General features: G+C 37.9%; 3 protein-coding genes and 1 non-coding gene across 6 annotated transcripts; 1 reads left to right on the forward strand and 3 right to left on the reverse strand.

Annotated features, from left to right (window-relative positions):
• Nucleotides 1–388: 388 nt before the first annotated feature.
• LOC125216626 (cyclin-T1-3-like) lies at nucleotides 389–5681 on the reverse strand. 2 transcript variants are annotated; one of them, XM_048118381.2, is made up of 8 exons: nucleotides 5413–5681; nucleotides 4457–4524; nucleotides 4071–4358; nucleotides 3457–3538; nucleotides 3026–3160; nucleotides 2234–2409; nucleotides 1994–2145; nucleotides 389–1769 (listed from the first exon to the last, which is right to left on the reverse strand). In XM_048118381.2, the coding sequence occupies exons 3-8, from the start codon at nucleotides 4265–4267 to the stop codon at nucleotides 802–804; spliced, it is 1710 nt and encodes a 569-aa protein (XP_047974338.1). In that variant the 5' UTR covers nucleotides 4268–4358; nucleotides 4457–4524; nucleotides 5413–5681; the 3' UTR covers nucleotides 389–801. The 2 variants fall into 2 exon arrangements, with proteins under 2 accessions (XP_047974338.1, XP_047974337.1); XM_048118380.2 differs by lacking the exon at nucleotides 4457–4524.
• A 1185-nt stretch (nucleotides 5682–6866) lies between these two features.
• Nucleotides 6867–7575, reverse strand: LOC125216629 (FKBP-type peptidyl-prolyl cis-trans isomerase). Its single transcript, XM_048118385.2, has one exon. The coding sequence runs from the start codon at nucleotides 7502–7504 to the stop codon at nucleotides 6995–6997; it is 510 nt and encodes a 169-aa protein (XP_047974342.1). The 5' UTR covers nucleotides 7505–7575; the 3' UTR covers nucleotides 6867–6994.
• A 91-nt stretch (nucleotides 7576–7666) lies between these two features.
• Nucleotides 7667–7738, reverse strand: TRNAG-UCC (transfer RNA glycine (anticodon UCC)). The gene has a single exon. It is a non-coding gene; the product is annotated as a tRNA-Gly (tRNA).
• On the forward strand, nucleotides 7679–10873 carry LOC125216628 (Radical SAM superfamily protein). 2 transcript variants are annotated; one of them, XM_048118383.2, is made up of 9 exons: nucleotides 7679–8022; nucleotides 8097–8173; nucleotides 8459–8561; nucleotides 8852–8949; nucleotides 9096–9226; nucleotides 9463–9571; nucleotides 9801–9992; nucleotides 10088–10224; nucleotides 10342–10873. In XM_048118383.2, the coding sequence occupies exons 1-9, from the start codon at nucleotides 7845–7847 to the stop codon at nucleotides 10634–10636; spliced, it is 1320 nt and encodes a 439-aa protein (XP_047974340.1). In that variant the 5' UTR covers nucleotides 7679–7844; the 3' UTR covers nucleotides 10637–10873. The 2 variants fall into 2 exon arrangements, with proteins under 2 accessions (XP_047974340.1, XP_047974339.1); XM_048118382.2 differs by having other exon boundaries at nucleotides 7683–8022; nucleotides 8088–8173.
• The last annotated feature ends 2055 nt before the right edge of the window (nucleotides 10874–12928 follow it).

Here is a 12928-nt window from a genome sequence, read left to right on the forward strand (position 1 = left end):
GATGATAGTGACACGCACATGTGACTCTCATTCGAGAGACAGAGGCCAATAACTTGTACTCCCTTCGTACCAATAAAAATGAAACATATGGTTTCCGGCATGGAATTTTATGTAGTGTTATTTTGTGGGTTAATTAAAAGAAATAAAGTGAGAGAAATGAAAAAAATAGAGATAATGTTGGTTCCACTTTTGGAAACATTTTATTTTTAATATGACAACCCAAAAAGAAAAATATTTCATTTCTAATGGAGGTACATGTTTGTGAATGTTTACACACATTACCGGATTAAATTGGAGAATGTCAATTGAGACGGATTAACCTAAATGAACAAGTAAAGAAATGCGGCATTAAATAGTTGAAAATTTAATGATGTTTTGCATGAAAATGTGAAGCTGGAAAAGGGAACAAATTGTCACAATCCACCAAAAATTTGAACAAATTTCTACTTCTTACTCTTGTTACTGTTACTGTTACAACTTGAATGCATCTCAGTCACCACCTTAAATGGCAGAAATCAAATCTTGCATCTTCTCTCATTATATGTGCCAACTCAAGGCCAATGATAAATTATATAATCACCTTAATTGGTTCCTCAACATTTTAACCTGGAACTTATGTTCAAACAGGTAAATCATATGCAGAGAATGATCAAAAAATCGACCTTAATACCAAGGCCCTTCATCTTGTCAAAACAGCTCCCAGCTTCTCCAATTCTCTGACTTTATGTCTCTTCTTTCTTCAGTAACCAGCCTGTCAAGACCTCGGGCAGCATGCACAGTGCTTCAAACACGCACAAGCAATCAACCCCGTTCATGGCCATGCCGTTTGTGTTCTCTTTCTGAATACCCAGGCCTCCCCTGTCCATTCCTATCCAACGGGCTACCTGCCAACGGGCTACTGGCTTTTCTCTTGCGGCTCGTGCGAGGTGACCGATATGCCCGATCAGCTTGATCAGATGGTTCAAGTTCACCTTCTTCTACAGTATCAAAATCTTCTCCGTGGGAGGATTGCCCCTTCATTAGGGGGTATTGCGCATCTCCAGACTCATTGTCGTATTTGGTGCTGTGGGAGTTCTCATGGTCTGTCCTTGACGGCTTGTTCCAACTTTGCTTTCTTTCACGCTTAGTCTTCTCACTGTCCCCAGGAACTTCCACATCTTCCAATTCCTTTTCAAGCTCATCCACAGGGTCTACTTTACGAGTAATATCTCCACGAGCCTTCCTTCTTTCAAAGGCAGCTTTAATCTTCTCCCTGTCAAGCTTTCTAGTAGCATCATGAGGTGACTGACTAAGTGCAATATCCTTGTTGGACACATTTCTTCCATGATATTTGTCCTTAGATTCTAGAGCGTCCTTTTTTTGATCCTCCTCCCCATGCCCGAGCTTAGTTTTGTTCTGGGTCTCCCCCGAGTTCCCCTGTTGTGGAAGGGCTTCTCGTTCATGAATCACATCCTCTCCCCGGCGATCTGGAAAACTATTATATTCAGAACTTTCATACTCACTGTTTTGTGCATGAGTATTTCTAGAAGGTCCACTGTGATTGTCGACAAATTGTTCATCAGGACTTGGCTGTGATAGTGCAGGCTTAGAGGACGAACTCTTCAAAGCAGATCCACCATGAGGGGAACTATAACTGGTAACATGTTCTTCATTAGCAGTCATCTTTGATGGGGGTCGCTGACTACCACCAGCACTCCCTTCTGCTTCACTTGTCTGTGATTGTGGGACTCTGTTTTGTTCATACAACTCCAACATCTGGTTGCTAACCTCTGCAAACAACAAAATTTCAGTAAAAAAATGAAACGTCACATAATATGCTACTACCTACCATGAAGAAAGTTATACAATCCTATTATACTGAGTCACCCTTAACCCTCCCCTTACTCCTTGAACAGACATTTAAATTAAATACATGTCTTCTCTATAAGAAATAGCCCATGATAGCATGATAATGATTATAACCGCTTTGTATAAAGGCTGATAGGACACCAACCCTCCAACTGTCGTGGGGTGACATCAAACTCCTGCCACCAAACCTTCTCACCCTCAGATGGAAGCTTCACTTTGAGAAACTTGGCAGCAAGGAAAATAGCACCTGCTGCAATGTGGTGGGGCTTAAATTGCAAGCACAGAGAAGTCCGAAGCCTGCACGGGGCTTTCTCTGGTCAAAAGGAGAAAAGGTAGAATCGCCTTGGATAAGCACCAAGTAGAAACTATATAGAGTACATCATACCCATCATTTACAAAGTTCCATGCAACTTGAGCTAGGGCATTTTGAGCAACCTTGAACTTTTTAATTGCCTCAACAAGGGGCTTATATGGGTGATGTACATTCAGGTCATAACCAAGTGTTCCAAGCACAACCCTTTCTCCCAATAAAACAAGTTCCTTTTGTTGCTCATACACTTCCTGTGTACAGAGAACTAAATATGAAATGATTGATGTGTAAGAGGATTATCAAAACTCTTAAAAATTACTCCCCCTGTCCCTAAAAATTTGTCACCATTTGACCCGGAACGGGTTTTAAGAAATGGAATAGAAAGTGGGTTGAAAAAGTTAGTGGCATGTGGGTCCTACTTTTATGTATTAGTTTTATTAAAAAATGAGTGAGAATGAGTTAGTGGAGTGTGGGGTCCACTAACAAAAATAGTAAAAGTGAAAGGTGACAAATTTTTAAGGAAGGATGAAAATGAAAATAAGTGACAAATTTTCAAGGACAAAGGGAGTATTATGATATCCATGCATAAAGGAGTACAATTTTCTGAGATGGGCATATAGACTGTCTAATGGGGCAGATCCAACAGAAAAACAACCAAGATAAAGCAGTGTCAAGTGAACTAGATAGAGTAAAGTAAACTTCTTTAAATTAACATGGAGTACTATATATTACTTACTAGTCATAATATTGTGATCCCAACTTCATGTTGAAAGGAAAAGTCAGTACTTGTTAAAATAAGACACGTCTAATCAATACACTTCTATGGTCCAGAGATAATTGATTCATAGAAGTTGTATTGTACATCACCTTTTGCTTGATCCTCTGCATAGCTGCAGCATCTTTTTTATGAATAATCTCATACGACACAAGAATCACATCTTTAAGAGGACGGGGAGTTTCTTCAACCTTACCCGCTAGAAACATACATACGGTGGCAATAGTCTGCAGAAACAATGCAATAAAGATGAGCTGCCAAAATTAAGACCTTATACAGAGGCGTCATATGGTTAAGGGTTAAACAATAAACTACTTAATGTACATCAACAGTCAGCACCATAAGTAATTCTTTACTGAATACAGAATACCATATCTAAACATTCAATCAGAAAGATAGTATACTCTTATGGAATCTACATATAAATGTCCACCAGCAGTCTCTTAGCATACACACCATAAAGTTGAGACTAAACTGTGAAGGGAAAACAGAAAGGTCGGAATAAAACTGAAAATTTGCTCACCCTTCTGTCATTTCTCACATGGGATTGACGAAGGAAGAAACGATGACAAAATATAATTGCAGTAGCAATTGTCACCTGTGGCCTGCAACATGAAGAATCCGCACAGTGCACTAAGAAAATTGCAAGACTATAAACATATACGGTGTTTAGTTGCAAGGTGGAATACATTCTGATAAGAAATAACTACAGATAATGTGATATTATCACATGAAACTTCTATACCACAGTTCATAAGAATGCATGCAAAAATATACAGGCTAAATAGCTTACAGCAATCCAAAAGCTTCCTGAACATAAAACTCCTAGAAAGGCACAAAATTGGCAAATCTAGTGCAAACTAAAACCCATTTAGCTATTCATTTTCCAGAGAATTTAATAGAATTTTGTCCATTTACATTTAATGGTGTGAATACAACAAATGACTTGAACACATAAATGCATCATTGTACTCCTCAGAATTTAAACAAAAATAGAAGCAAGCACACAATATGTACAAAAAGCAGTTCTCTAAAAAAATAGAACCTAGTTGCTCACAAGAAACTTTATGTAATGATAAAACCTCGAACAGAATACTAATATATGAAATCTATGCAAAGCACCTGAAAACAACTTACACTTTCAGCCTCATGCCCAAATCTTGTAAAAATGTGCAATATGATTTGCGCAGGTAAGTCTCTTTCTTCAAATCAATACCGTCTTGTCTAGAAGGAGAATTCTCTTCGATTTCCTTCCTTGATAAGTACCAGTGTGAACCAACATCTTCTACAGGTGCTCCATGATGGGAGGTTTCACCAGTCAACAGGCTAGCCATAAGAAGTTCCTTTCTTCACCAAAATTCCTCACGGAACACCAGATGAGCTCTCCTGCCGGTCTAAAGTGATATGCTCATATCCTCAGTGAACCTTCATTCATCAATGTTCACTCAGAAAATGAAAATAAAACTAATGAATAAAGAGTAGAATTAACATAACAGTAACATCAAAGTGAATTGAACAAGTACCTCTGGGTGTAAGAGCTAAACATAAAAACTATAGAGAGCAGGTGTATCATCAATAACAGTGCTCAGTGCTGTCATTAAGGCGGCACCAGAAAACAATCAATGATTTTGTAAGCAATACTAGCACATTTTTACAAAGAATGCAATTACATGTTACCATTATGTACAAGTACAGCAGAATATTCACTATACTGGAGCTAAGAAAGCATGTAAATATTTACTTTGCTTTTGAAATGCTCATATGCAGCAATATTAATATCTTAACTGGAGATGCAAAGTGCATCCAGAAAATTCTTATATATGCAATTACTTATGAAATTCATTTAGATATTTAGTGAAGTAAAAGACAAGAAATGCAAATAATATGTATTCACTAGTTACCTTTCAAGTTATTCAACAAAAATAACCCACAGCATGCTAAACAAAATTCAAAAAGGAGGCTAAACAGAGCATTTCGTCCATACACCACTCTTCCAAGTTTCAATCATTATTTCACATTTTCAACTTAAATAATGACCAATATTATCAAAGATAACTGCATATAGCCAAACTAATGAAATACGAGTATCTCATAAATTTCAAGAAGAACTGCCATAAATTTTTGGCCACCACAAAATTATCAGGAGATTTTGATTTTAACACAAATTCCTACTCAATCGTATCAAAATATATCCAAGCACAATCATATAACCTTATTCGAAGCAATTAGACAACAATCCCCAAATTGAACCCTCAAAATTATCGGCCAGCCCACATACTCATCCAAGGTTCCAACTTTCTTTCACAATTCAAACTTAATTCAATTATAGGTCACGCATCTAGCCATTAATTAAGCAATGACCGAAAATCGTAACCCTACTTTCAACTCCTCCCGCCATAACCGACCCTCCCTTTTCTCAACTTCCAAAAGAGATTTTCTCATATTAAAGCATAGAAATAAACTAGGTTTCGAATTCTACCTTGATTGGGGCGGTAGATGCCGATTCAGTTCAACGGTTGAAGATGAAAAGGGGAATTGCTAATGCGTAAGGTGGTGCGCGGGAGCGCGCTGTGTGTGCAGGTAGATAGAAGGCTGAGAAGAGAAGGGAGAGAACGGTGAGGCGGCGGTCGACGGTGACGGTGACGGTGGCGGCGGCGGGTTCGCGGCGGAAGAGAATAACGAGAGATGTAGGCGTGCGTGTTTCAGCGTGGGTTAGGTCTCGTCCTTTTTTTTATAAGATTAACGCCCAAACGTAAGAACTAAGAAGCCCAATTATATGATAAAAATAACTAAATAACTCTTTATTTCAACCCACAACACCTTAATCTTTCTAGCTTTAAATTTTTTAATCTACTAGTACTATTTTTGTCATTTGATACAATTAATGGTCTTGAAAAGTCATCTAACAACCCTAGATTAGTAGTGATAACTACTTAATTTCTTTTTTTACTAAATTGATTTTTAAGAGATTACAAATCATTCATAAATCGCAATGCACCAGTATTAGACTTGCCCACATGGTCTGGTCATCTTGTAAGCAAACTGATGCATCATGTGATCTATACCTTATAGTGTTGTATATCGTTCTAGCCCAAACTCATGAAATGAGAGTGCTCTTAGGGCATTGACAATAACATGCTCAGACGTATCTACAAATGTTGCATGACTTGCATATCTTTGCGTCGACACGACATCTATTCCCCATGAAAAACAGATTTAGTTATATATTTTTTATCTAGACAATATACTCCTACTACTCATTACTTTATTGTTTTCATTTTTTATAAATATGTTATTCTTGTTGCTTAAAAATTATCAATTTCTCATCTTTATTCATAAATATAAATTATACTACTACTAACTAATACTCCCCTTGTCCCCGATTAAGAGTCACACTTTTCCATTTCAGTCTGTCCCTAATTAAGAGTCATACTTCATTTTTATCATAAATAGTAAGTGGGTCTCACATCGCACTAACTTTTTGAACTAACTTTTCTTTACATTTCTTAAAACTCGTGCCCGGTCAAAGTGTAACTCGTAATCGGGGACAAATGGAGTATAAAACAGTTAAAAAATAATTCTATGTATGGTGGTGTTCGGTTTTCTAGATGAATAATATCAAGATACAATATTAGATTGAGTCGTGTGATTATTTTAGTCATAGGAGGTTAGCTATGATTAATTATCCTACGATTATCTGTTTAGGATTGAATTGTGAAATTGAATTTGATTCGATCCCGTAAAACGAACACAATGTATATAAATAATATAAGTAGTCAAAATTGAAATGATTTTGTACGCTAAAGACGTATCTAAATGATTTGTTTGCACAAAATTGAGGAGATTAATTTGTTTGGTTAGAATGAGCGACATAATCCCGGCCAATCTGGAGAAGAATCTGCTGCTTCTTCATGAACAAAAAACCTCATAGACTTAGAGAGTTGAAATTGTGCGAATACTTGTTATACTCACAAAATCTGTTGATTCATAATTCTTGACACCACAAAATAAAAATCAGAAAGGAATCCGAAACAAGAAAAAAAAAGAAAATGAATAGAATTTCATTTGGGCCAAACACTGATCTTCTCTTTCTCAAATTTGACATAAATGGCGGAAACCGCGGCCACGAAGTAAATCTGAAGGAAGACAATGGAGGGAGTGTGATAGTTAATGACGCCCTGACCCGTGGCCAGCTCCACCAGAAACAGAGCGCTCAATCCCAGAATCGCAATCCGCCCGTTCACCCGCTCCGAATAAGGGCTGAACCCGAATTCAACATTCAGCCCTTCCGATTTGGGCTCTTTCAGCGCCACAGGCGGCAGGAACACGCTCGCACCCGACCCGGTTTTCTTGCCCTTCCGGCTCTTCCGCACCTCCGCTTTCTTCCCCGATCCGCTGCGGTACCGGAGCCGCACTTGCGAGAGGCGCTCCTCGAAGCTTTCCGAAGGGGGGTCTTCTGGGGCGGCGCGGGGAGGGGGAGGCGCGGGGAATTTGAGAGGCCGGGGTTGGGATGGGAATGTGGGGTTAGGCTTAGGGAGGTGGAGAGTTGAAGGTGGGAGAGTAGTTGCCATTGTTGCTTCACTTCTTCTTTCTGGATTTTCTTCTTTTTATTTTTTCTTTTTCTTTTTCTGAGGCGGAGGGGAGACCAGCGTTTCAATATCATAGTTATGTGTATTTCCTTTTTCAGAAGTTAAAGTTTGCATAAAAAAAAAAAAAAAAAAAAACTTAATGGGTGCGTTTGCCGGGAGTCGAACCCGGGTCTATTGCTTGGAAGGCAATTATCCTAACCCTTGGACTACAAACGCTTGATGCTGCTTCGATGACAATGGCATCACATAAGCATATAGATAGTGCATTCAATCAAAGTGGTAAAATAGTGGGTGTGTTCTGGAACTCGAGCGGCTATAGGCAATGGAGATGACGCTCAGCCGCGGGCAGTGGATGAGGCGGCACCTCGCAACCCTCTGCTTCCCTTCCTCTTCCTCTCTCACACCACTCCGCTTTCTCCCCATCGCCAATTCCAATGCCCGATTTCTCTCTTTCTCAGCTGCTGCCACTCTCCAATCCAACGTCCCCCTCAACCCTAAAGGTAATTCACTCCTCTATCCACATTAACACTTAACTCACCCAAATATGATTACGTTTTACTTGTAGTTAACTTAGAGTGCGACGGAGGTATGGAAATTCCAATCAAGGGTTCCATGGTGCTTTTGAAAGGGATGAGATATCACGAGCTTGAGGTATTGCTCTTTCTCCTTTCTAATCCTACTAATTTTATTTCTTTTTTGATGAAAATCCTAAGTTGAAGAATGATTGCCTGGTTATAACTTTAGCTGCCTGCTCTCTCTTCTTTCTAATCAATATAATTTTCTAGTAGCTTTTTTCCTGTTGATATTATCTACTACCAAGTTTTGATTTTTTCCTATCTATCATCTTGTGATATAATTGCCCAAGTAATGAGTTTGCAGTGACCCAAATTGAATTGAATTGAAGTTCAGTATCTCAATGTTTTACTGCTATAACAGAAATGGGTTCAGTCGCATGGCTACAGGCCTGGTCAGGCTATGATGTTATGGAAACGCTTGTACGGAAACAATATCTGGGCTCACTGCCATGAAGAATTAGAAGGTCGGTCTCTTTAGCTCTGTGATCAAGTGACTTTGTCTCTGTTTTTTTTTTAATTTTTCTATAAAGTTTTATTTCTATAGCTACTGTGAATTTAACTGCTCTAGTTATATTTTTATCCTTGTATAAGTTGAGAATCGAGAAAGTTTGTCGATGAAACGAAGTTCACTATCACTCTGTCTCTGGAAAAACTTAACACATTTTATTAGTTTTCATTTGTTTCCCCAAACCATCTTGTACTCCATTTTTTGGGCTAATTGATAGTTCCATCCCGCTTTGTTGGGCACTGTTAGGTTTGAACAAGGATTTCAAAAAGATGTTAAGTGCACATGCTGAATTCAAGGCACTACACTTAAAGGATATGATTTCAGCTTCAGATGGAACCAAGAAGGTAAACATGTCTACTGACGGTTTAGTCACTATTCCTTGTATAGCTAGTTAGCTACGCGAAGTATTAGGTTGCATGTGTACTACTTTCACGCACTTCAACAGTTTTGAGAACCGTCTCATTCATTTGGGAGTCACAGGATTTTACAGATACTGTTCACTTTGGAGGATGGACTAGTGATTGAAACCGTTGTGATTCCTTGTCCTAGAGGCCGGACTACAGTATGCGTTTCTAGTCAAGTGGGGTGTGCCATGAATTGTCAGTTTTGTTACACCGGGAGGCAAGATTTTTAACCTACATTTACTTTTCTTTTGTTCTTTTTTTTTTCTAGTTTCTTATTATATGAACGTAAGCGGAAAAAGGCTCCTTGTGTGGCTTCTGTGAAGATGAACTTGGGACTTAAATCTTTTGAGTTTCAAAAGGATGGTGCAAATTTTCAACCGAAGAATGCTACCTACGTTTAATGTTTATTGTTATCCAAGTAGTAATAGATTTTCTTGTTGATTTTTTTGGCAGAATGGGACTGAAAAGAAATTTATCTGCTGCCGAGATTGTGGAGCAGGCTGTGTTTGCAAGGCGACTGTTCTCACATGAAGTTGGTAACATAACAAATGTTGTATTCATGGTAAGTGTTAATTGAGTTATTTCATCATTAATAGAGTTGATTATGACTCTTTTTGAGCAACTACTGTTATCAAATCTGCTTAATGATGGGTTAAGATTCAGAGTTTGATGGTTTTCATTTGACCTAGATGTGTGAGATCATGCGTTGAAGGTTCTACTGATTTGATCAGACGTCTCATGCTCTAATCACATCATGGTTGTAGTTACTGATTGAAGTTTCCTCATTATAGGGGATGGGCGAACCGCTTCACAACATTGAGAATGTTCTAAAAGCTGCTGACATAATGGTAGACGAGCAAGGTCTTCAATTCAGTCCTCGTAAGGTTACTGTCTCGACTAGTGGTCTTGTTCCACAATTAAAGCGTTTCCTTAAAGAATCCAACTGTGCATTAGCTGTCAGTTTGAATGCTACCACGGATGAGGTACTGCCTCTAGCCTTCTTTTTCTGATTATTCTCAATGTACAGTTATACATATAAAGTAGATTTAAATTAAACACATTGCTAAAACATATGCAGGTCAGAAATTGGGTCATGCCAATCAACCGCAAGTATAACCTTGAGCTACTTCTTGGTACACTTCGGGAGGAACTTCGCTTGAAACGCCACTACAAGGTCTTATTCGAATATGTAATGCTTGCTGGAGTGAACGACAGGTCAGATATCCTTTTGATAGCAAATCTTTTGTCGTTTGTCAAATAGACTCCACTGTGAATGATACAAGGAAATCAACCATAGACCGTATGACGATCATTTGGTATATTTGGTTGCAGTGTCGAAGATGCTAAGCGGTTGATCAATCTTGTCCAAGGCATTCCTTGCAAGGTCAATCTAATATCTTTCAATCCCCATTGTGGGTCAAACTTTAAGCCAACCACAGACGAGAAGATGATAGAGTTCCGCAACATACTTGCAAAAGCAAGAGTGGTGGTCTTCGTACGACCCAGCAGAGGCGATGATCAGATGGCCGCCTGTGGCCAGCTTGGCAAGCCGGGTGAAATCCAGGCTCCCTTGCTCAAAGTCCCACTTAAGTTTCGGCCTGTGCTGGATTCTTCGCTCTCAGCGTAGGGTTTGACCAAATTTGCCTGGCTGCATATAACTTTTATCTGGTTTCAGTTCTTGGAAATCTGATTGTTGTGATCTCCCTACGTGCTCTGTCTGTTTCACCTTTTTTGTAGTAGCTTTTAGTTTTTAGTTACTCCATAAGAATGTTAGGGCTAGAGGTTGAATGGAACCTTTCAATAAATGTACCAACTGATATATACTCCTATATATATATATATTAATTCATCATTTTCTTATTAATCCTTAATATGATATCAGTCCCCATTCATGGAATAATTTTTAAGAAATAGATTGGAATAAAATCAGCCCCAAGAGTTGACTGTGAAATAGTACTATGATTATGCACTAATGTAAGTAGGTAGGATTGAAATAGTACTATGATTATGCACTAATGTAAGTAGCCCCAAGAGTTGACTGTGAAATAGTACTATGATTATGCACTAATGTAAGTAGGTAGGATTGAAATAGTACTATGATTATGCACTAATGTAAGTAGGTAGGATGGGAGGGATTTGAATAAATTAGATTTAATTTGAATAAATAAGAATTGATTTTGAATCAGTTAGGTGCAAGTTTGGTGGGATTATTATATTGTAAACTCCTATATATACTATTCCCTCCGTTCTACAGTAATAGAGGCATTTCATTTTGCGCACTCATATTGAAAAAATAATTGTAAATAGTTAAAGTGGAGAAAAAGTAAAGTAAGAGAGAATATTGTAGATAAGACTCTTTTCTACATTATTCTGTCTCTTACTTTACTCTCTCTCCACTTTAACTATTTAATTATCATTTTTTTCAAAATGAGTGCAGAAAATGAAATGCCTCTATTACTGTGGAACGGAGGGAGTATGAAGGTTTTTGAGTATGTATCAAGAGAGATTAAAGTTATTAGGCGGTGAAAACCGAGGCCTCGGTGAGAGGATTATTATCTATTGGTATTTCCAAGTTTTGTTAGTTCTTGTTTCCAAACGCTTGAGAGTACTTTCTATTCCTTATCTTCAGGTTGTTTATATACTTATTATAAGTTGCCTTTACTCCATAACAATTTGGTGCGGTGATCAATGGTCGAGACTCGTTCATCATTTTCCTAGTCAAATGACACGCTTGCTCGTATCGCTGGTTTGGAGAAGGCAGCAGCGGCCCTAGATTCCACTCTTAAACCTTGATAAGGAGAGAAATAGAGTAATAAACATGCATTAGTAGCGTTTAGTGCAGTGCAGTGAATTTTGAGTTCCACAAGATGCGAACCCACTCAATGACAAACGGCGGAAGGGATCACCTAAATCCACTGGCGAAGCCAACATAGAACAAAGGGTACCATTGTACCCCAAATAATTGTCTACTTAGTAGTATATTTTTCTGATTGATATTGCAAGAAGTATTAGTGGTGCAGTTGGTGAGGCGTTTTCTCGAAGTGGGGACCCGAGTTTGACTTGTTTCTACATTTCCAAACTATTTTCCATTTTGTAGTTTATCACCTATGTTTCCTATTTTGTGTATACTTTACTCAAATTTTCTATTTTGTATCCACATTCCGATAGTTACTTGATGATTTTAGGAAGTCTATTTTATGTTTTTTTTATATTATTTTGTGGTGATATATAATATAATATATTTTATCTTGTTTATATTTTAATATAGTAGGAGTATTATTTTTAAGAGAAATGTTCTGCTGCGCTTTTTAAATGAGCGACGTGTGAGCGACACTACCACGTCACCAATTTTCTTCCGTTTTTAACTCCCATTCACCCCTCTTTCTTCCTATTGATTTTATTTACTTAGCATTTTTTTTAGTTTTCCACTTTTCCTTTTTCCTCTATTGCTGCACTTTTCTTTCATTTCAATCAGTTTTAATTTAGTTTCTCTCTCATAAATGATGAGTGATTGATTCTTCTTTTTTTCCTCCTGCTCTTTCTAATTTTTGCAGAATCTCTATTTCATTTTTTTTTATCTCCGCCTGTTTTCTATATCAGACCATGCAAGATTTTGTCATTTCTCAATTCTAGATTTCTCTATCTCTATTTCCTTTAAAATAATTGAAGAGAAAATTGCAGAGAAAGAGAGAGGGGAGTTGAGATAATTGAGAACTCACTTGAATAAAAAAAAATTGGAGTTGCCAATCGAGAAGACATGAATTGGGGAAGAAATTAATAGATTTGGGAAAACAATAGAGTGTTGAGATTTGCAAAGAGATGCAAAGAACTATAAAGAGTCGGCAATGATCCATTTTTCAGAGAGATTATTTCGGATTCTTAGTTGCAAAACTAGAGGCAGAGTCGCCGAGGGAGGGAG

Source organism: Salvia hispanica, chromosome 3 (genome assembly GCF_029641045.1).
Source record: "Salvia hispanica isolate PSC_SH4W2 chromosome 3, Shi_PSC_v1, whole genome shotgun sequence".
Taxonomy (NCBI): Eukaryota; Viridiplantae; Streptophyta; class Magnoliopsida; order Lamiales; family Lamiaceae; genus Salvia; species Salvia hispanica.